Source organism: Hevea brasiliensis, unplaced genomic scaffold (assembly GCF_030052815.1).
Source record: "Hevea brasiliensis isolate MT/VB/25A 57/8 unplaced genomic scaffold, ASM3005281v1 Scaf1, whole genome shotgun sequence".
Classification (NCBI taxonomy): Eukaryota; Viridiplantae; Streptophyta; class Magnoliopsida; order Malpighiales; family Euphorbiaceae; genus Hevea; species Hevea brasiliensis.
In genome coordinates, this window is record NW_026614585.1 from 7,211,190 (window position 1) to 7,235,963 (window position 24,774).

General features: G+C 38.3%; 1 protein-coding gene across 1 annotated transcript in view; it reads left to right on the forward strand.

Annotated features, from left to right (window-relative positions):
* The window catches only part of LOC110631480 (proline-rich receptor-like protein kinase PERK8), a 122,374-nt gene extending 110,849 nt beyond the window's left edge, over nt 1-11,525 (forward strand). Inside the window, exons 12-13 of the mRNA XM_058141453.1 lie at nt 11,082-11,224; nt 11,344-11,525. Coding sequence (XP_057997436.1) covers nt 11,082-11,224; nt 11,344-11,525 — 325 coding nt within the window. The remainder of the gene's footprint in view (nt 1-11,081; nt 11,225-11,343) is intronic.
* The last annotated feature ends 13,249 nt before the right edge of the window (nt 11,526-24,774 follow it).

Below are 24,774 nucleotides of genomic sequence, written 5' to 3' on the forward strand. Positions count from 1 at the left end.
AATGACTTGTACAAATTTTTGAAATGAAATGAAGTGGAATGCCCTTTTTGTTCGATGAATGGTTATGATCGGAAAATTTCTAAATTATTAAACACTTGATTGTCTGAGTATGTTGAAATAACTGAAGATTATTATTAACCTAAGTGTGAGAGATCGGAAAACACAAAGAGTATGAGATCGGTAGGGAATAAATGTTGAACGGGACTTGATTAAAATTGGAAATTTGACTTGAACACTTAAGATCGAAATCCTCATTAAACCGGACCAAAACCTTAACTCTTAAACTTTTGAAAGGGAGATCGGCAATAAAACTGGTAAGAAAAGATCTAGTTCACTTTGTTTATACTACAACGGGTCGGAGAGATCGGTGAGCGATTTAATAGACTGGTAAGGCTCTGACTGATGTGAGGACCTAGCATTGATTTAATTCTCTGTGAGGAGAGATCGGAAATGTGACTGTCTATCAAAGAGAGATCGAAAATGTGACTGTCTATCAAAGAGAGATCGAAAATGTGATTAGCTTTCAAAAGGAGACTTAGTACTGAGGTCAGTTCCAAAGTTTTATTGATTTTGGGGATCGGCCAAAATATGGTGTTGACAAGTACCAGAAAATAGTAACAGTGAATAGTGCTAAAATAATTAAAAATGTTTAATTGCCCATAGTATACCTAGACTTATTTATTTAGTTTGGATAAATTGGTATACCAATTAGGGACCACAGATAGTAGTACTGCTTACAGAGCAAATCATGAACTGACAATATATGTCTGGTGTGATTGTTCTACAGGCTATATGCCTACTTACTGGCCATTGTGCCTACTTTATTTCTGGCTTTACAAGCCTGACAGCGGGTCTCATGCCCGACAGTTGGCCTCGTGCCTGACAAATGTATACAGGGTAGACATATGGCTGTCTAACCCGCATACTCCCGTGTATCCAACTTTTATAATTTTTTATAGGTTTCTTGGGCATTGATAATAATTAATTAATACTGAATATACAATAAGTAAACAGGAAAGATTCCAATAATTTTAATTGTTTCCAAAGTGTAATAAAAAAAAATGTAAAAGACCCAGAATTTATGATTTGTAAATATTAATTCAATTGTTTAATTATTGTTATTATAAATTATGCACCACTAAGCGTTATGCTTAGCGCGTTGGTTTTCCATCGCGTAGGTACTGAAGATCAGCAGTTGCCACAGTAGTATTTGGACAGAGTTTCGACCAGATCTGCCACCGGTCAGAGTCACCTCACCAGTCTTTTGTATTTTGGTAGGGCCCATGTGTAGACTAGTATTTTGGTTCATTATGTCTAGTCATGATGTAATTAATAGTTTATGATGTATTTTATTTTGGACTTGAAATGAAAACTTATAATTTATTATCTATGAATTTCAATATGAATGCAATAGATGACACTTCATTTTGAGATCTCATAAATAGTTGCGAATGATATGATAAAAGAGAATATGATATGGAAATATGTGAGATGACTATGAATATGTTAACAAGTGATAGTGGAACCCGCCAAATGCTAATAAAACAGAGGAGGATCTGTTCGGGTCTCCACAAAAATAAGATATAAAAAAAAAAAAATTTTCTACACTTAAATTACCTGATTTAAAGGACATTAAAATTTACAATAGACATGACAAGACAAGATAGGGTGCTCCGGCACCGAATGTGGCACTTCTTGCTTGTCTATACAATCGACGGGTAAGGGGCGTCACATTTAGTGGTATCAGAGCAGAGGTTTAGGCGGTCCTAGACCTAGATAGATAGAAAGAAATAGTTGCAACACATGCATGGGCCTTTAGATAGAGTCGATGTGACACTAATGCAGATCTATTCTTTGTCTGTTTTATAGGATCGATGACGTCTGATCCTTCAGAGAACGGACCTCTAAGACCAATATAGGAGGAAGTAGAGAGTCACGCACCTGCACCTGCGTTTAATCAGGGGCGCAATAGCAGTAGAGCAGAACCATCGTTGGGTACTTTAGTAAGGACACAACAGGCCTTCCTAGAGTAAATGACTCAATTGCTCTGTCAGGTCACTGGAGCTATGCCACCACCTCCCCAGCCAGTATATAGGACCCCAGTAGAGAGAGTTAGAAATGATGAGCAGTTCAGGAGGGACAGGCAGCGCAAGAGAGGGTCTGGACCTAGCCAGTCCAGCACAGCTGCTATAGAGCGCAAGAGACCTAGGGGGTATCAGGGTCAGATTCAGAGCAGAGAACAGAGGCAGAGGTTCTGATTTGCCCCGAGGAGAGGAGGTCAGACGGTTGTATCAGTTGGCAATTTTGCGGGTCTTATAGCACGGAGATTAACCCCGATGCCAATTTGTACACATTGTGGGAAGAACCACACAGGAAAGTGTAGATTGCTAACGGGTGGATGTTTCAGATGTGGGTCCATAGAGTATTTTTTTTTTGAGAGATTGCCCACGGAGGAGTGCTCCCATAGCTCCACCACAGACTCAGAAGTCTACCCCGACAGTACAGAGGGGTAGAAGACCGATGAGACCAGAGGTAGCTGGCACATCACAAAGAGCTTCTAAGATTATAGAACACCCCGAGGCTAAAGTAGCATCCCGCGTGTACTCTATGGCTCGAGAAGAGCCAAATCCGGTAGACGTTATCAGAGGTATATTTCCTAATTATAATACCTTTAAGTATGTATTGATAGACTCTAACTATGTTCACCCCTATATATGCATTGTACCTCCTGTTGAAATAGGATACCGATAGATGGGTCAGAAGATGACATACTTGTCACCAACCCTTTAGGTCACCGGGTGAATGTAGATTATCAACCGAAAAGGATCGTGTTAAAGATAATAGATGGAAATGAGAAGGAGGCTGTATATGAGATGAAAGAATATGAGTACAGAACTGGTTGAAAAAAAAAAAAGAGTTAGTTTATTGGGATATACCGTAGTAACTATGCAATGCTCTTGATGTTTGTGCTGTAAGCTGCAGATTACAGTACCGACTTGGGACTATTATGTAGAGCTACGTATTTTCAATAGTAAATCGAGATAAGGATAAGATTGTAGAACAAGGATTAATAAGACAGACTAAAAAAAAAAAGGTAAAGTATTATAACACAAAAAGGTGAAAAGACAAGGAGATAGCGGTCCCTCAATTAATTACAGTGTGTAAAATTTCGAGGACGAAATTTTATTTAGAGGGGAAGAATTGTAACGCCCTCACCGTAGGTAGTCTGTACATTTTACTGTTCTGATGACTAATGTCTGTTCGGACAGTTAGGATGTTTGGAACTACACTTAAACTATAGTGAGGAGGCATAAATTAATGAAATAAATATTAAAAAAATATAGGAAAAAAATTTTAAGAAATAAAATAAAATTTAGAGAATTTATTAATTGGTATAAAAAATAAAAATAATCCGATGAGCACCATGAAAGGCATTTTGGTCATTTCACCCCTAGAGGTGAATTTTGACTTAAATGTCAAATTAAAATTTGGAAATAGAATAATTAACATAAATTAATTTTATGAATTTGAATTTTAAAAATGAGAAGAGAAAGAAGAAGAAAAGAAAAGAAAAGAAAAGGAAAGAAAAGGAAAGAAAAGAAAAGAAATGAAATAGATTTATGAAATTTAAAAATAATAAAGTACACATAAATGTATATATATAAATAACCACAAGAGACAAAACCCCACCAACCATCTTCTTCCTCCTCTTCTCTCTCCCTCCTTGCCGTCTCCCTTAGTCTCTCCCTCCCCACCATTGTTATCAAGCTTAAAGCTTGATTTCCCAAGCTTTTACTCCCCAAAACCCATAGTCCCCTTCATTAAAAATTTAGCCCACATCATAAGGAAGCTCTAGGTACCCATAGGAAGAAGGAAAGTTGAAGTTTTGGGAAAATTTCCAAGTTGGGTCACAAGAGGTTAGTGCTTTTCTCCCTTCCTTCTTCTTTAATACTTGAAAGTGACTTGAGATAAGTGAAAATTTCAAGAAATTAACAAGAAATTCATGAACCAATGATGTCCCCAAATTTTAGCAGCCATGAAATGTGTTGGGCTTTATTGTGTTCAAATAATGTAAATGAGTTTAGAGATGATGATTGATATGATTATATGTATGAGAAGTGAAAAGGGATTGAATTGATTGAGTTTGAAACTTAGAAATTAGGGTTTGTGTACATGACTTGGAGATTTTGTGTAAATTCTTGAAATTTGACCTAATTGGGATAAGATTGTTGCTTATAGAAGTGTATTGCATACAAATTGAAGTAAGGAAGTTGGAGGAGATTGAGTTTTGGAAGTGTTAATTTTCTGTAGGTTGTGTTTGTTGAGGGCAGTGTACATTTTAGGCCATAAATAAAATTGTGTGACCCCAATTGGTATGAGGCTAATTGGAGGTGAAACTAGACCCAAAATAGCCCATTTTCCATGAAGAATCTATGCCTAAATTCTGTCCAAAACTTGAGCTAAATACTGCCCAAATTCGGATTTCCCTGCACCCAACCCAGAAAATGACCAAATGAACAGTACGTGTTCATTTGGTCATAACTCTCTCTATACTGGTCCAAATGACCTAAAATTTCATCAATGGAAAGTTTAGACATAGGGCTACACTTTTCATGAAGACCACTTGACCTAGTTTTGCCTTTAACCAAATCAAATTGTTAGCACAAGTTGAGTCACTAAAACTGCCAACCAAGAAATTGTCCAAAATACTATTCCTTTAGTATGCTTGACCAGTTTTGGTAAAAATTCCATAACTTGGTGTCCAAAGCTGAAAATTGAGTGAAACTAGTGCCAAAAGTTTTATAAGACATAGTACAACAATTTTTATGTTTTGACCAAGCTCTAGAAACCATTGCATCCTAGGGAAAATATTAGCCAAAGTTAGGAATTGAAATCTGGAAAATGTTAAGTTGAACCCAGAATGCCATTTGATACCCGTGTGTTCATTTGGCCATAACTCCCACTAGGAAATTCCATTTGAGATGTGCCAATACGATCTAGAAACATGATACTTAGGGCTACAACATTGATTTAGGCACCTTTGCCAAATTCCAAGTGTAAAGACCCTAAAAAGAGGGTCAAACATACTGCCCTGAAGTTAGTTTTTGCCCTTATAGGACTGAGAGTCCAGGTTAATACATTGACCATAACTCGCCATACCAAGCTTGAAAAATTATGAAATTGTAGCTGGGAGTCCCTAAGACATAGAGGAACATATCTTGTGATGGAACCTAAGTCTAAAAATGACCATAAAATTATCACATGACTGGTCAAAATTTATTGACCAGGATTTGTAAATTCTGGACAGCTTAGAGGCAAACGGACCAGTTATGGTATTTTGACCATAACTTGAGTTCTATAACCCCAAATTCAGTGATTCAAAAACTGAAATTCAAGTTTAAACATAGTGGAGCAATTGTTATGAAGGAAGTGTGACTAAATATACATCCTAACCTAGTCAAATTCCTAGATAAAAATAACACATCAACATGAACCTAAAGAAAGGTTCATGGGAAAAATGCTATATATGATAATTAAAATACTCATAAGGATAATTAAATATTAAAAATGATATGAATATGTAAATTGGGACTAATGTCCTATTAATATGAAATTTATGGTACTAATTAATAGTACCAGAAAATAGTAACAGTGAATAGTGCTAAAATAATTAAAAATGTTTAATTGCTCATAGTATACCTAGACTTATTTATTTAGTTTGGATAAATTGGTATAGCAATTAGGGACCACAGATAGTAGTACTGCTTACAGAGCAAATCATGAACTGACAATATATGTCTGGTGTGATTGTTCTACAGGCTATATGCCTACTTACTGGCCATTATGTCTACTTTATTTCTGGCTTTACAAGCCTGACAGCGGGTCTCATGCCCGACAGTTGGCCTCGTGCCTGACAGATGTATACAGGGTAGACATATGGCTGTCTAACCCGCATACTCCCGTGTATCCAACTTTTATAATTTGTTATAGGTTTCTTGGGCATTGATAATAATTAATTAATACTGAATATACAATAAGTAAACAGGAAAGATCCCAATAATTTTAATTATTTCCAAAGTGTAATAAAAAAAAATGTAAAAGACCCAGAATTTATGATTTGTAAATATTACTTCAATTGTTTAATTATTGTTATTATAAATTATGCACCACTAAGCGTTATGCTTAGCACGTTGGTTTTCCATCGCGTAGGTACTGAAGATCAGCAGTCGCCACAGCAGTATTTGGACAGAGTTCCAACCAGATATGCCACCGATCAGAGTCACCTCACCAGTCTTTTGTATTTTGGTAGGGCCCATGTGTAGACTAGTATTTTGGTTCATTATGTCTAGTCATGATGTAATTACTAGTTTATGATGTATTTTATTTTGGACTTGAAATGAAAACTTATAATTTATTATCTATGAATTTCAATATGAATGCAATAGATGACACTTTATTTTGAGATCTCATAAATAGTTGCGAATGATATGATAAAAGAGAATATGATATGGAAATATGTGAGATGACTATGAATATGTTAACAAGTGATAGTGGAACCCGCCAAATGCTAATAAAACAGAGGAGGATCTGTTCGGGTCTCCATAAAAATAAGATATAAAAAAAAAAAAATTTCTACACGTAAATTACCTGATTTAAAGGACATTAAAATTTACAATAGACATGACAAGATAAGATAGGGTGCTCCCTCACGGTTTTAAAATGCGTCACTAGGGGTTACGAACCACCAACTTATAAACCCAGCATCTCTCCTGTGCTTTGTCGATGTGGGATTTGCCTAGGGTGTTACAATCCACACCCCTTATGGGACTCAGCGTCCTCGCTGAGGTTTGCCCCACCATCGTTCAAGGTTGCACGCGGAGCGGCTCTGATACCACAAATGTAAGGGCCCGGCCCACTAGTGATATTGTCTGCTCTGGGCCAAAGCCCTCACGGTTTTAAAACGCGTCACTAGGGGTTACGAACCACCAACTTATAAACCCAGCATCTCTCCCATGTTTTGTCGATGTGGGATTTGCCTAGGGTGTTACAGATTTCACTTCATTTCCAATAGGTCAGATTACATTATTTGGGTGATCTCTCAATATCAGCAATTACAAATGTCCCTACACTGTATTCTACCTAACTTGGACTACTCCCGAACCGAAAGTGTCGAAAATAGGCCTGTGTCAAAGCCTAGTCTTGTGGTTAAATCAAAAGATGTATTTGATCAAAAAACCAATAATAAATAGTAGATAGATGTACAACTCAGATGGGGTGACTATGACTCTCATGATATTAAACGGTGTCATCGTCAATGTCATCGACCAGAACCAAGCTACGATTAGGACCCCCGAGATGGTGAGGAGCCAAATGAACTTAAAGAGGTGGTCACCGATATTAAGATTGAAATTAGCAGTCCTCTTGTCAGAGATCAGTCTGCAAGCCATACTAATGAGCCATTCCGAGATCGGCGCGGTAGTTAATTTTAACCTTGATCGGTTAATTAGTCCAGTTCCCTCACCGTCATCAGACGACGCCCTCATAAACCTCTGATCACCGGAATTGCTCATTTTCAGGAGGTGAACAAAGAAAACATTCGAAAAAAGATTAAAGTGGTTATCGTGAGAAGAATTCTTGCCGAAAAAGCCAAGAACGGGAAAATAAAACATTGAAGATTCACTAGAGAAGGAAGGTTGTGAGTATGTAAAGGGCAAAATTTGTCAGCATATATATAGGGCCTTGGCATTTATTGCATGCAGAACTCAAAGAGGCTCATCGACAATCAAAAAATTTATTGCTTTGACCAATACAGAGAAAGGATGAGAAGGAGGTCAAAGAACAGGAAGAGATTAGGAAGTAAAAAGACCAAATGCAAAAGAAAATAGAGATCAGAATAATAATCCTAAGATCAGTTAGTCACAATGAGAAGATCGAAAAAGGGAAGGACGACCTATAGAGATCGGAGAACTCAGGGAGTTGAACAGCTTCTAATCATGACCTTTAATTCATAAAAACTAGCTCCCTCCACCGTCAGATCAGAGTCAGTTAAAGCATTGCAGGCATGATCCAATATTCACCACACATCTCATTTGTAAGGATGCACCCCTAGCCGCCGGATTCCAAATAGTTAAAGCAGCCTAGTACATCTCGATTTACACTGTTGATTATAATTGTAAGGATTGATTTGAGGCCTTTGAATCAAAAATAAATGACAGATTCGACACTTTTTGTTCCTAGCCCTTAGATCCATTTTGTAAGGCAAGACCCTTGACCGTTGGATTAAGGAGCGAAAGGACAGAAATTCCGAATGGAATCCCAACCCTCAATTTCGATTCTCTTTAATTCCAGGACGTCGGATTATGTCCTTTTGAATCTAGCCCTTCTGTCTCCTCCTACTGAAATCTTGGTCCTCTGTTTTGAGTGCCCATCTCCTATAAATACTTGCATGCAACGCTATGGAGGGGGCGATGATTATTAAGGAAAAGCCTTGGAATTTTGCTGTAGCTTTATTTTCAATAAAAAAACTCTCAAGGTTCCTAGAGACTTTAGAGACAAGTTTTCTGAAGGATCTTTCCATGGAAACTATAGAGCTTGCAATCCATACCTTGGATAACCTCATAGAGTTTTGGGAACTCAATCACTGTTTCTTAAGAAGATCTCACTTCAATCATTTACAACTCCTCAAAACCACCTTATTGTCTCAGTGTTAGTAGCGTCGGATACACGAAGACATCGGTACCATCTTACTCGTTATTTTAGCCTTTTCTACAGGTAAGTACTTGACTTATCATTCTCAAATGTTCATGGCATAGTTTGTCGCAACAAATCTTTAGAATAAGTTTATGTCGAAATTGGACTTATTTCACCTTTTGTGACATCTACGAGTGTTACCTTTTATTTTTACGTTGTCTTTAATTTCTTTACATTATTTCGTGTAAAAAAGGTTAATTTAGGATACTGACATTCTGAAAGTACCATAAGAAGTATGGATGGGAGAATACAATGTGGAGATTCCCGATCAGAGTAAAAATGATTAGGAATAGTACGGATGAATTGAGAGGTTAGCTACTCAGTCTAGCTAAAAAAAAACAGAAATGAGATCAGAATTCGGGATTAAGTTCGGATGGGGAACCTCCGAAATGAGATGTCTAGAAGATTCAAAATGAGGAGTCATAATAAGTTGAGGAAAGTTCAATAAATAAATCATGAGATCGGAAACAAAAATCTGGGATAATATGAAAAGCGAGAGGTGATGTGAGCAATGTTCTCATCTAATAGGGTCAAACGAGTTTGGTCTCACGACCGTGACCTTTTAAAATTCATTTTTGACAAATTAGAAGAGATTGGGAAAGAGTCCATACCCGAGTCCTCTTAACAAAGTTTCAATATTCACATTTTAAGAGATCGGGAGAGAGTCCTTAACCGAATCCTCTTAGCAAAATTCTAATATACATATCTTAAGAGATCGGGAGAGAGTCCTTAACCGAATACTCTTAACAAGATTTTAATATACACATTTTAAGAGATTGGGAGAGAGTCCTTACCCGATCCCTTTAACAAAATTCTAAAATACACATTTTAAGAGATCGGGAGAGAGTTCTTACCCGAATTCTCTTAGCTAAAATTCTAATAAAAACATTTTAAGAGATCAGGAGAGAGTCCTTACCTGAATTCTTTTAGCCAAAATTCTAATAAAAATATTTTAAGAAATTAGGAGAGAGTCCATTTCCAAAATCTTTTCAATCAAAATTTTAATATTTAAATACCGAGATACCTAACATGTGAACCGAGAACCTTCCTCATTTATTGCGGATCTTTAGGGACTCAAATAAAATCTCTTTGAAATTAGAATCCCAAATTCAAAGCTAAAAAATTAGATAAGATATGTAACAAATCAAATAAACAAAACACCAATTCACCGTGGGGACATCCCATATACCCGTGTTCTTAGGAAACCCAAAATAGTGAGATAGTGAATGCCCCTTCTATCAATAAAAGGACCGATATCGTGATTCCAAAACCCCCCCAAATTATTAATCGTAATAATTAAGAGCACATCGTTAAATTTGCTGACTCTCATTAAGAGATGAGGTGGGGTGCCTAACACCTTCCCCACCCGTGAATGAACTCCAAACCTAGAATCTCTATTTCAGAAGTGTTTTTTGTTTTCAGTAATGGTTTCCTTTAATTTCCCTTAAAATTAAAGTGGCGACTCCTCACTTTCTCCACTTCGGTGAGAATCGTCCAGCGATCGCAAAGTCCTTGCTATAGATTGGCGACTCTGCTGGGGATGAAGACCCAAATAACCCTGGTTTAGAAGTCTAAAGAGCAAATTTAATCCTGTGCTCTTATTGATAATTATGGGGGTTGAGTCATAGAATTAGAAGTTTTAATATTTTAATTATTACTGTTCTCTCTAACCGTTTTATTTGTTCTGATTGTTTCATTTATTACAGTAATCTTCGCCTAAATTCCCTTGAATAAGGAAGAGGTAAATATGTCTCTTCACACACTGATCACCTACACGATTTCCTCACACACTTTAGCCCTATACTCGGGCTCTCTTACCCTGTAGGAAGTAGGAGGGAGTCATGTAGCAGTACCCGTGGGTTTTTACCCCGTTAGTATCCGTGAAGACTTTTGCTCAGATTGGAACTTGTTTCGTCTATTGTGATCACCATGAAGTTTTCCGGTCATTATCATAATGGTGAAATGAGGCTCTACTGTTTACAGTAGGGACAATTTGGGGACCTATGGCTTTAGAAAATTAGACCTTGAGCTAAACCGTCACATTAGTTAGAGCCTATAATAAGCCATCCTTGAAGGTAAGACCATTCAATTAGATAGTACCTACCCAGTGTCACGGTAACCCTATTTTAGGACAAAAAGGGACATACTTGCTTTCACCTCACTCTGTTTATATTTTTAAACTTCTCTTAAATAACATGAGGGTAATTTTGAATCATATTGCCAGGATGACCTAAACACCTTCCTACTTTGATAGGTGTATAGATATTATCACGCAAGTAGTATAATTCAAAATTACCTGAATTTATTCTACTAACTTATTTCCTCTGTAGGTGTTATAAACTGGTGTCTGCTAAGGGTAAGGAAAACTTTAAAATGACATCTTCGAGTCAGTCAGCCAAAGAGGTTTCAAAACAGAAACGAGATGCTCAACAAAGATTCAAATCGATCCATGACTCAGAATCCTTACAGACTGGTAAGATAGAAACAGAAGCCCATCCATTGCCTCCATTAGATCCTAGTAAAATTGAGATCAAAATAGCCAGTTTCGATGACTTATTAAATAGTTGGAAATCATTGCCCAATCATGCTCAGACACAGGCTCTTTGATATGGGTCAAAGCACAAGCTCCGGCACTAAAGGCCATGTTATCTACTTGGAATCCCAGTTATAGGGTATTTTCTTTCAATGATGTTGACATGACACCTATGGTAGAGGAATATCAGACATTGTTGGAGATCCCTTATGCAGCCCAGAACATATTATCTCCACCTTGATCACAGAAAGACATGAAAATGGTTCGCGCACATAATAGAAGTCCCAGTAGAAGAAGCTAAAGTAAAAGAAACCGTTAAGGGAAACTCGCATGGGTGGCCTTGGATTTACATTAAGAAGCATTTGGACCAGCACATTCAGGGTGGGAAATGGGATAAGGCTTTGTCAGTTATAGCTCTGGGGATTTATGGATTGGTCTTATTCCCCAGACCTCTGGGAATTGTAATCCATAAGTCATGGAATTATTTTGGGCAGTGGAAAAATAGAATGTCAACCCAATACCTACTATTCTTGTCGAGACCTTCTTGACCTTGACATATTGCCGGCATCAGGGTAGGGAATCATTAAGTGTTGCATCCAACTGCTATATCTTTGGATCCTCAGTCATATCTGTCCACTAGAAACTAAGGGTCTGACTTGGTACTCTGATCAACCCATTATTAAAAAGATGGTGATGCTAATAATAAGTCAAAGAGATGAACGACAATGGCAAGAGCAGATTCTAAGTTTTAGTAGTCACATTTACTATTGGAGGAAGTTGTGGACTACAAGCGAACCCATCTTAATCAGTACAGGAGATCATCATTTTGTACCATTGGTAGGACTAACCGGATGCACAAGTTATATCCCAACTATGATAATGAGGCAATTCAGCTCGACTCAATTCATTCCCAATATTGAAGGATTTCGTCAAACCCATTTCTATCATGAACCTGGTAGAGAAAACGAACTGAAAGCTTTGCACAAATCTTGGGAAAAGGTAATCTTGATGGAATGGTCACCTAAAAGGCCAAGCACAATAGAGGAATATTCCTTATGGAGAAACAGGAGAGACAAGCAGTATCGAATCTCCAAACTAACAGGGTCTGGGGAAAGTATATCTCACCAAGAAGTCTGTTTGGAAGGAGTTGATACCGGATCGGGTAGTCCTCTTCAAGATTTGACTACTGAGAACTAGCAACTGAAAGAGCGCATAAAAAGATTAGAAGATCAAGAGCAAGTGTGGAAAAGGAAGCAAAGAGACTTAGAGAGGAGATGACGACAGGAGAAGTGGAATATGGGAGGCAGAAAGCCCAGTGGGAAAAAGAGAAGACTTCACTCTAAAGCACAGTAAAGGAGAAAGAGATACAAAATGGTAAATTACGAGAAAGATTGGAATATCATGAGATATTGGTGGAAGAATACAAGCAAGAAAACAAGAGAAGGAAGCATGAACTTAAAGATCAGGCGCAATTAATCAATGATATCTCGAAGGAGTGTGCCAAAGAAAGAAAGGAAAAGGACAGACAAGCCACCATTTACCAAGAATTGCGAGGGAATGTCGACCGATTAGAAAAGATGATAGTGCAAGAGAAACAAGAACTGATGCCTAAATCCGAATATGCTTTGAAGATATTCAACTCTGCGAGACAAGAAGCGAGATTGTATGAGTATCTCAAAAGATGTTATTGTATTTTAAGAAGCCTTCATGAGCCTAGGCAACAACACAATACTATGTATGCTTCATAAATAATAAAACTGTGTTCTGGGACCTTGAAACTTATGAATGAATAGTGTAACTCCCGTGAGATTTATCCTCATTAGAGCTATGCGAAAAGACGTATGCTTTATATGAACATGTATCATAACCACGCATACGCCTCGTCATTCATAGTTGGACTATCGAATGTTGCCATTGTAAAAGATAATGTAATCTACCCTCGGCAAACACCATTTTCGGCAATTATTTGCCACAGTATCCTTTGACCAGCCAAAACTTTTGCCACAGTAAGTTTATTTGTAGAAATAAAACTGATAACGCACTTATCTCTACAAGAAACTAATATTGCTCCCAAAGCAAATCCGATCCAGCAACCAGTTATACCATGAAAAGTTTATTTAACAAGATCCCGAACAAAGAAGACAATGGAAGAGCAAGAACAAGTACAAAACCTACAGGGGCAAGTTTCAGAATTAAGGGAATAGAACTCAGAGTTAATGAAGATGATGAAAGAAATGTCCCAAAATAAAGAAACCACCCGGCCAGCCCTAGAACCAAATTTACCAGTGATTCCCCCACTTACAACAACAGTTGATGCTCATGCCCAAAAGCTTCATGATTAAGCCTCAACTTCTTTCACCTTCCAAACTTCCATTCCTAACCCAACAATTACCTTCAATCTAACATTCCCAAACAGTGAATTTCCTGTCTCTTATCACCAGGCTATCCCGAATGCTGAATTTCATCCTTCAGCACCAATCCCTTCAGTTTACCCTCCAACCAATTTTCCAACTGAGGGAATAGCTCATGTAATAGGAGGAGAAAGTAGAGAAAAAGAAAATGAGAAGTTATCTGCTCTAGAGGAAAGGCTAAGAGCTATTGAAGGGTTAAATATGTATGGCTTAGTCGATGTGTCTTCGCTGAGATTAGTGCGGGATGTAGTGGTACCACCAAAATTTAAAGTCCCAGAATTTGACAAATACAGCAGAAGCTCCAACTCGCGCATCTATTTGGCCACTTACATAGCCAAGATGTCTGCTCTTACAGAAGATGATAGACTCTTGGCACACTTCTTCTATGAAAGTCTCATGGGGGCAGCCTTACGTTGGTGCATACAATTGGATAGGAGTAGATTATGCTCCTGGAAAGATTTGGCTGACGCTTTCCTCAAACAGTATAAGTTCAATTGTGATGTTGCCCCCACATGGAGAGACCTCCAAAACTTGGTACAAAAGAAAAGGGAGAGCTTTAAGGAATATGCCCAGAGATGGAGAGAAAAGGCAGCTGAAGTTTATCCTCTAGTGACAGACAGTGAATTCTGCTCTCTGTTCATTGAGACTCTGAAGGTTCCATATTTCAATTTAATGATTGGGAATACTTCCAATAGTTTTTCTGATATCATTCAGACGGGGGAAAGGATTGAAGTAAATCTCCAATTGGGGAGATTACAAGAAGTAGTAGGGGAGAGTCCTATGAAAAAGCCTACTAATTTTGGAAAAAAGAAGGAAGGGGATATGCACTCTATTTCAAAAACTCACCTACCGCCACTAAATAATTTTTGCCTACACACCTCAGCCTAAAGTCCATACCCCCTAGCCCAAAACCCAATGGTAGCAAATGTTCCTCCTCCATTCTTGAATTATCCTTGCCCACAATATTCTCCCTAAGCTACCTACAATTCCAAACCATTTGACCAAAATACTCCTTTTAGAACACCTGCTCCTCAACCTAATCCAAGACCATTAAGGAATTCTGATCTGCCATTACCACTCCCACTCAGTGAAATTTACTTGTTATTTGTTGGGTATCAATCAAATAGTGCCCATCCCACTAGACCCCGTCCAGCCGCCATATCCCAGGTGGTATAATCCCAGCGCCAGATGTGAATATCATAGCGGGGCTATAGGACATTCAATAGATAACTGTGGAGCCCTTCGAGGAAGGGTACAACCCCTGATTAGGAATGGGTGGTTAAAGATTGAAGGGAATGGCTCCACTCCTAATGTCACTTCAAAGCCATTGCCCCATCATGATACTGGCAAAGGGAATGGTGTGAGCGTGATAGAGTCCCTAGATGAAAACTTGATTACTAAAGTGGATCAGTTAACCCCGTTCTTTGATGAGATTCACGCAATGGCAGTGCTAGAAGAATACATACATCCATATGGGCTTAATTCTGGAAATGATCTGTCGGGCTCGGGATGCCCTTATCATGGAGCAACCAATCACGAATTATAGAATTGTGATGAATTCAAGGAGGAAATCTGGAGGATGATATCACTAAAAATCTTGAGGTATCAATTAAAGTCAAAAGAAGAAAAGGAAGTGAACACCGCCATTTATGGCGAAGACATCTTAAGATCTACTCCAAAAATGGTTTTTTCTGTCCCCACCACATCAACACCACCAGCACCACCTCTGACAATCATACGCACCCCACCACAACTGCAAGTTACTAATACCCATGCTATGCCTTGGAATTATAATTTCCAAGTTTATACACAGACTGCATCTAGCAGTACTTCCATCCCTACCCTCAACCATACCTACACTCAACTCATCACCACCCCTAAACTATGTTTCACCCCTCATGCTCACTTCAAAATAACCTATACAGGCCCCTCCAATGACTCTGCTCCCCAATTCACATCAGAACCTGCCCTAACAAATGACTCACCAAATCCAGAAGTAGAATTTATTACTAAAAGTGGGAGGTGTTATGACACTAATGAAAAGAAAAGTAAAGGGAAAACAGAAGTAGGAGAGTCACCTGAGACTGAGGAAAAGGTGGGAAAAGTAGTAGAGAGAGGAGAATCCAGTGAAAGGAAGGAAGAAGATGAATTATTGTTGCAAATCATGAAGCAGAGTGAGTACGATGTGATTAAACAATTAAAGAAGACACCTACTCGATTCTCCTTGCTATCATTAATACTGAGCTCGGAAGTGCATCGCCACGCCTTACAGAAGGTTCTAGACCAAGCCTTTATAACCCCTGACATCACACTGAGGCAATTTGAAAAGATAGTTGGACAAATTTAGGCATCCAGTTTCATCACTTTCTCAGAAGACAAAATAGACCAGGCTGGCTTGAAGCACTCTAAGGCTCTGCATGTGACAGTTAAGCGTAAAGGATGTTTGGTTGCTAAAGTTCTAATTGACAATGGATCAGCACTCAATTTCTTACCCAATGCAACCCTGGCAAGGTTCCTGGTAGACCCATCTAGAGTACGCCAAAGTTCCATGATTGTGAGGGCATTTTATGGCACAAAAAGAGGTGTGTTAGGAGACATTGACTTGCCACTTCAAATTGGGGCGTGTACTTTCAATGTAACATTCCAGGTAATGGATATTGAACCAGCATACACTATATTGTTAGAAAGGCCTTGGATTCATTTAGAAAATGCGGTGCATTCAACTCTGCATCAGAGGATCAAATATGTCATGAACAGCAAAATCATCACGGTGAGAGGAGAAGAAGCTATGCTACTCACTAAGCCGCAGTCAGTTCCTTATATGGAAATAACCAAACGATCTCTATAAAGCTCATTTCAAGCCTTAGAGTTACAAGGAACTGCTCTGGGAGACAGGGGAGCTGTAGCCATGGTAGCAAACGTAATGCTGAAAAATGGCTATGAAAAGGGCAAGGGATTAGGTGCCACCTTGTAAGGAATTGTCGAAATCGTAAACCGTGTCAGCCACTCAGAGGAGTGGTCGCTCAAGGTTGGGATATGATGAAGATGCTTTGACTGATAGAAGGTTCTGGATGAGAAACCTACTCAGGGATCAGAGATTTGACAAACCTCTTGAAATGAAAAAAAGCATCCCGAAAATCTCAGACGTTTTTACCAGACCAATCATTGAGAACTTAGAAAAAGAGGATGGAGAATCTCCCTCAGAGTCATCTATCAATGTCCTGCACCTGGATTCCATGTCCGAAATACTGATCTCACCAACCACTGACAAACAAGAGCTTGACAATTGGGAAGCCGAAGATATCCTATGCTTTATTTTGAGTAAAGTATATTTTGTTACTAGCACTTGATTACTTTGTCCATGGTGTCAAGTGTAATTTTGTAAATGGACCTCTTTTTATGATTAAGCAATTAACAAATTAATAGCGCACTTTCCCAAACTCTGTGTCAATATTTTCTTTTAAAAGTTCATTTTAAAAATCCAATCTTTAATATAATCCATTTTCACTTCTTTAAGACCATTGACCAACCTAACCATAATAATCCAATCAACTCTGAAATCCCTTATGTTAACTTTGAGAGTCCCACAATTGCCATCGATATAAGTGATCCTGAAAAAGAGCTTGTGAAGGAGTCGGGAGAAGCAGATGAACCCACTCTAGTACCCTGTGGAGATGAAATGAGTACCTTGAATTTAGGGACAAAGGAAAATAAAAGGGAACTCAGAATCGTGAATAATGAAGAATTAGAAGACAAGATCTAATTGCTAAAGGAATTCATCGACGTATTCGCTTGGGGCTATGATGACATGCCTGAACTGGATCCTCAGATAGTCACGCATAAGATTCCTTTGATCTCTGAAACAGTCCCAGTTAAACAAAATCTGAGGAGGATGAACCCTGACATGTTGCTCAAGGTCAGGGATGAAGTTAAAAAGCAATACGATGCTAGATTCCTAGAAGTGGTAAAATACCCAGAATAGGTAGCTAACATTATCCCCGTAATGAAGAAAAATGGCAGAGTAAGGGTATGCATTAACTACAGGGACCTCAATAAGGCAAGTCTAAAGGATGATTTCCCTCTCCCACATATAGATGTACTGGTAGACAATGCTGCAAGATTGGGGAGATTCTCATATATTGACAGAGCCTCAGGGTATAACCTGATTTTGATGGACAATGACGATAAAGAAAAAACTGCCTTTATCACCCAGTGGGGAGTCTTTTACTACCGGGTCATGCCCTTTGGGCTAAAGAATGCAGGGGCTACTTACCAACATGCTATGGTCACATTATTTCATGACGTGATGCATAAGGAAGTGGAAGTTTACATAAATGACATGATCATTAAATCTAGGGGGACTGAAAGCCATGTACTGGTATTAAGAAAAGTGTTCGAAAGACTCAGAAAGTATCAGCTGAAGCTGAACCCGGCTAAATGTGTGTTTGGGGCAAGATCAGGAAAGCTGTTGGGATTTATAGTAAGTGAGAAGGGAATAGAGGTGGATCCAGACAAAATTCCAGCCATCCAAGAGATGCTTTCCCCAAAAACGGAAAGGAATGTGCGTAGTTTCTTCGGAAAGTTGAATTACATTTCAATATTCATCTCTAATCTCACAGCCAAGGCTGAACCCATTTTCAAGCTATTTAAGAAGAATAATACCGCCAAGTGGAACCAATCTTGTCAAGAGGCTTTCGAAAGGATTAAGTAGTACTTGTCAAATCTGTCAGTATTGGTTCCTCCGGTGACGAGTAGGCCATTAATTCTATATATGGCAGTTCAGCAGAGCTCGATGGGTTGCGTTTCTAGGACATCATGATAATACTGGGAGGAAAGAAAGGGCTATTTACTATTTGAGTAAGAAATTCAATGACTGCGAGTCAAGAAACTCTTTCCTAGAAAAAACCTGTTGTGCGTTGGCTTGGATAGCGAATCGACTCAAACATTACATGTAGAATCATAAAACATGGCTCATCTCCAGGATGGATCCAATCAAGTATGTATTTGAAAGTCCTTTTGTACCTGGGAGATTAGTAAAATGGCAGGTCATACTTTCTCAGTATGACATAGTCTATATGACAAGAAAAGCAGTAAAAGGGAGTGCGATAACTGACCTCCTAGCTGAGAACCCAATCAATGATTACGAAGCCCTGGATTTTTAATTCCTAGACGAATATATTAACGCAGTGAGTGATGATGCTGAAGGTCCAAATGATGTATGGGAAATGTATTTTGATGGAGCAGTCAATTTAGCAGGTAATGGGATTGGAGCAGTGCTTGTTGCCCTAGATGGGAGACATTTCCCAATAGCTGTTAAGCTGAGGTTCGGCTGCTCAAACAACGTAGCAGAGTATGAAGCCTGCATGAGTGGCTTACAGGCAGCTATTGAAATGAAGATAAAGAAATTAGAGGTGTATGGGGATTCAGCTTTGATCATTTACCAAGTCAAAGGGGAATGGCAAACTAAAGACCCAAAACTGATCCCGTATCAAAAATATCTCCTTGAACTAATCAAGGAATTTGAAGAGATTTCTTTCACTCACCTGAGCTGGGACAAGAACTAATTTACTGATGCCTTAGCTACTCTGGCAGTGATGACTCAGATGGAGGAAGGGCAAATAATGCAGCTATTGCAAATTAAAGCAAGAAGTGAGCTGGCATATTACTTTATGATCAAAGAAAAAACAGATGGTAAACCCTAGAATCACAATGTCCAGGTTTACATCAAAAATAGGGAATATCCTCCTGGGGCAAGCAGAAACAAAAGGAGAATGATCAGAAGATTAGCAATGGGATTCTTCCCCAGTGGAAAAATCTTGTACAACAGAAACTCCAACAGTGAGTTGTTGAGTTGCATAAATGCCAAAGAAGCAAGAAGAATTCTATTTGAAACCCATGAGGGGAACTGCGCTACTCATAGCAATGGGTATATGATGGCAAAGCAGATCTTAAGGCGGGGTTACATCTAGACCACTTTGGAAAAAGATTGCATTGAGTATTTCCGGAAGTGTCACAAATGCCAAATTTATGCTAATCAGATAAATGTCCTGCCTCATCAGCTCTACAATCTCGTATCACCATGGCCTTTTGCAATGTGGGGCATCAATGTAATCGATCCGATTAACCCAAAAGCATCCAATGGGCACAGATTCATTTTAGTAGCCATCGACTACCTCACTAAATGGGTTGAAGCAACTTTATATGCTCACATCACTCAGAACACCTTTCTGAAATTCTTCAAGAATAATATTATTTGTCGGTATGGTCTTCCTGGGGAGTTTATCACTAATAATGCCAAAAATCGGAATGCTCCAAAGATTCAGAAGTTGTGTGATCAATATAAGATTCGACATCTCAATTCATCGCCATATCGGCCCCCAGATGAATGGAGCAGTGGAAGCTGCCAATAAAAATCTCAAGTGGATAATTAGAAAAATGATAGTCACTTATAAAGATTGACATGATATGCTTTCCTTTGCGCTTCATGCCTATTGAACTACAGTACGAACATCAACCGGGGTAACTCCATATTCGCTGGTCTACGGGATAGAAGCTATTTTGCCAATTGAGGTAGAAATTCCTTCTTTAAGGATTCTAAAAGAGGCAGAACTAAATGAGACAGAATGGGTTCAATCAAGGTTAGATCAGCTAAATTTGATAGATGAGAAAAGACTGACAGCAGTATGTCACGGTCAGTTGTACCAAAGGAGGATGGCCAAAGCATTCAATAAGAACGTACGCCCACATGAATTCTAATCAGGAGATCTAGTTCTAAAAAAGATCCTACCAAATCAAAGTGATTCCCGGGGCAAATGGTCACTAACTTATGAAGGGCCTTATGTGGTTAAAAAAACATTTTCTGGTGGTGCACTCATTTTAACTCACATGAATGGAGAAGAATTGTTGAGGCCGGTGAATGCAGATGCTGTAAAAAGATATTATACATAAAAAAAAGGGGTAGGAGTGAAAAGCCAAAAGGGCACTCCTTGAAAATGAGGGAAAGAAGGCGAAAACCCGAAAGGGTGCTTTCTACAAAATGAGTGAAGGATGAAAATCCGAAAGGACGCCCCGGAAAAGAGAGCCAAAAAAAAGGGGGGGGGGCTGGGAGTAAAAATCCGAAAGGGCACTGCTAGTTGAAGAAGATGAAGAAATAAGGAGGATTCCAAGATCAAGGGATAGTAAAATACACAGCACGCTTTTCAGAAGGTCACTCAAAACTATGGCAATTGAGGGACTTCAAAATTAACTGAGGACGTTTGTGAGATTTATTTTTATACTCTTAGCCATGAAATTGTACCTTTTATTCTTTTAATGATTATCTTCTTACGCCATAAATAAATTTGTGCATATCTCTTCTACTTTGGTTTATGCGCTATTAATTTGTTGAAAGCTTTCTTATAAGATGAGAATCTAAACACAGGTAACTTCATATACTTTGAGATTTACAGGAAGGCAAAGAATCATCATGGCAACTGGTGCATCTAAGAGGCGAAAACCTGCAAGGACGCTTCTTGCAAGGCCAGCAAAGGGTTAAAAAAAAAAAAAAGAGATAGGAGTGAAAACCCGAAAGGGCGCTCCTAGCAAAATGAGGGAAAGAATGTGAAAACCCGGAAGAGCACTTTCTACAAAATGAGCGAAGGGTGAAAATCCGAAAGGACACCCTAAAAAAAAAACCTAGAAGTAAAAACCCAAAAGGGCACTTCTAGTCAGAAATGGTAAAAAGTAAGGAAAGAGCCAAAAGGATGCTGGACAAATTATAGGCCAAGTCTCGAAACTCGTTCTGGCCTTTTCCATCAATCGTTTATCTTTGGGATCTTGTTAAGTAAACTTTATTTGGGATAATACCCTGCATCAGATTTGCTTTGCAAGCAACTAAGGAATATACACAAAACTTATCTACGATAGTTAGCTAAGTCAGCTCTAAGTTGATTTTAATTTTTAGCACTTTAATTTTCTGTTATCAACCTCTGGGTTCAAGATTCAAGTTGACTTTAATTTCCTATTATCAACCTCTGGATTCAAGATCCAAGTTGATTTTAATTTACAGCATTTAATTTCCTGTTATCAACCACTGGATTCAAGATCCAAGTTGATTTTAATTTACAGCATTTAATTTCCTATTATCAATCTCTAGATTCAAGATCCAAGTTGATTTTAATTTATAGCATTTAATTTCCTGTTATCAACCTCTGGGTCCAAGATGCAAGTTGATTTTAATTTTCAACATTAATTTCCTGTTATCAACCTCTGGATTCAAGATCCAATTTGATTTTAATTTACAGCATTTAATATCTTGTTATCAATCTTTGGATTCAAGCCTATTATCAACCTCTGGGTCTAAGATCCAAGTTGATTTTAATTTACAGCATTTAATTTCCTGTTATCAACCTCTGGGTCTAAGATCCAAGTTGATTTTAATTTTTAGCATTAATTTCTTGTTATCAACTTCTGGATTCAAGATCCAAGTTGATTTTAATTTACAGCAATTAATTTCCTATTATCAACCTCTGGGTCTAAGATCCAAGTTGATTTTAATTTTCAGCATTAATTTCCTATTATCAACCTCTGGGTTCAAGATCCAAGTTGATTTTAATTTCCTGTTATCAACCTCTGGATTCAAGATCTAAGTTGATTTTAATTTACATCATTTAATTTCCTGTTATCAACCTCTGGGTCCAAGATCCAAGTTGATTATAATTTTCAACATTAATTTCTTGTTATTAACCTCTGAGTTCAATATCCAAGTTGATTTTAATTTTCTGTTATCAACCTCTGGATTTAAGATTCAAGTTAATTTTAATTTACAACATTTAATTTTCTGTTATCAACCTCTGGGTTCAAGATCCAAGTTGATTTTAATTTTCTATTATCAACCTCTGGATTCAAGATCCAACTTGACTTTAATTTTCAGCACTTTAATTTCTTGTTATCAACCTTTGGGTTTAAGATCCAAGTTGATTTTAATTTTTAGCATTTAATTTTCTGTTGTCAACCTCTGGGTTTAAGATCCAAGTTGATTTTAATTTCCTGTTATCAACCTCTGGGTTTAAGATCCAAGTTAATTTTAATTTTCAGCATTTAATTTCCTATTGTCAACCTCTGAGTTCAAGATCCAAGTTGATTTTAATTTCCTGTTACCAACCGCTGGATTCAATATCCAAGTTGATTTTAATTTTCAGCATTAAGTTCTTGTTATCAACCCTGGGTCCAAGATCCAAGTTGATTTTAATTTTCAGTACTTTGATTCTTGTCTTCAATATCTGGATTCAAGATCCCAGTTGTTTTTAATTTCTCATATTTCTTTGTTAACAACCTCTGAATCCAAGACTCAAATTGATTTGAATTCCCAATGCTATAATTTGCAGTATTTTATTTTAAAATTTCATCTGCCCAAAATATGGTTCTAAATCTTTACATGATTCCTATATGAAGAATTTCATTCTCTTTAATAGAAATTATGTAAAGAGAGGCAGCTGTAAACATCATATTTTGGTCAACTCTCAAATGCAATGTTCTTTTAAAATTGAAATTTCACTATGTTATCCGTTCTCAACTGACGACCCAATCATAGGTTGCTTTTTCGAACTCAGCAATGGCTTGTCTTCGGAATAACTCGACCTCACGTTCAAGTTAGATTGCTTTCCGATATCTTCACATTTATCCGATGTGTTCGGATCGATATTGGATCTTTGGACCATTCAACCTTACATGTTATTGTTCTCCGATCTCTCCATGTTCAAATACCTCAAAATTCTAAATCTGCATATAGTGTTGTGATCAGCTATCTCGTTGGAGTTGTCCAAACATTCCTCAAACAAAGCTAAGGTTTTATCCGATCTATTATTTTGACCTTAATAAGCTCAAGTCATTTTCAAATCTTTACAATTCTACCAAAGCACTCTACAAATGTTTCAAGGTTTTAGTCGATATTCGGTCACAGCACCAACCGATCTCATGTTCACGTGCAATGGTTTTTTGATCTCTTGAAGTGGCTTGATGTTTTATTATTAATAACTAATCTCAGGTTTAATGTTCAATTGTATTCAATTGATTAAGTACTCAGGTAATTTGGTTTGGATGTTTTTCGATCTCATCAAGAAAATTGAGCATGAAAAGACTTAGATTCATTTCAAAATATAAAAATATACAAGTCATTCGGTAGGACAGTCTCCCCTAACCTGCTCTCCAGGTACATTTTCAGTTTCGTCATTCTGTCTCTCTCTCTCTTAGGCTCCTCCTCGCTGTCTTCTTTAGCTCTTGGGACGAGGTCCACCATCTAGGAGAAGTCTTCTTCAGGATAGCGCTTCGTGAGCTCAGCCAGAAAATCACCACGTGCATTCACATAAGCACTAGCCTCTCTTGCCAAAGCCTCTTCTTCTTTTGCCTTGATCTCTTTGGCAAGTCAAGCGATATTGGTAGATCGGCAGGCCCGAGCATCTTCAAGTTCTCGCTCCAGTTCAGCTATCCTCTCCTCATAAGATTTTACCCAACCTTCTATCTCGACGATGGAGTCCTGGGTAGTGGAGAGTTGGGCCTTGGTGAAAAATGCACCCTGGACCACCTTCACAATCTCCTGTCTTAAGAGATGAGTCTTTTCTCTAATCAAATATTGGTTCAAAATAGCCTCCAAACCTAGGCTCATCGTCTGAGCCAGGAGTTCGTCGATGCTATCCTGGGCCAATCTATTCCGATCTTTTTGAAAACAGATGGTAGCGCCCAGGACCTTGGCTAGGTCACGATTACCTCAACAGAATGGTTCCTTTCCAGAGACTGGATAAGGACCTGAGCACATCGAGAAAAAGTCCTTACGGCCTGTCGGGAAGGCCCCCCTTCTGCACTTGAAGAGACCGGTGGAGGTGGAGGTTTAGCCTGTTGAGGTGGAGAAACAACCACTTCTACCTCTGAGACTGGCTGCTCTGGAGGTCAAAATGAAGAGCTCGGTATTTCTGCCGAGTCCCACTTTGGTGTCTGAGAGGCAGCAGCTGCAGCAACCTTCATCTCCCGCACTTTCTGGGCGAGCTCCCTTTTTCGCTTGCAGCTCTCTTTTGCACTCTCACCTCTGCCATACCTGCACAGAGA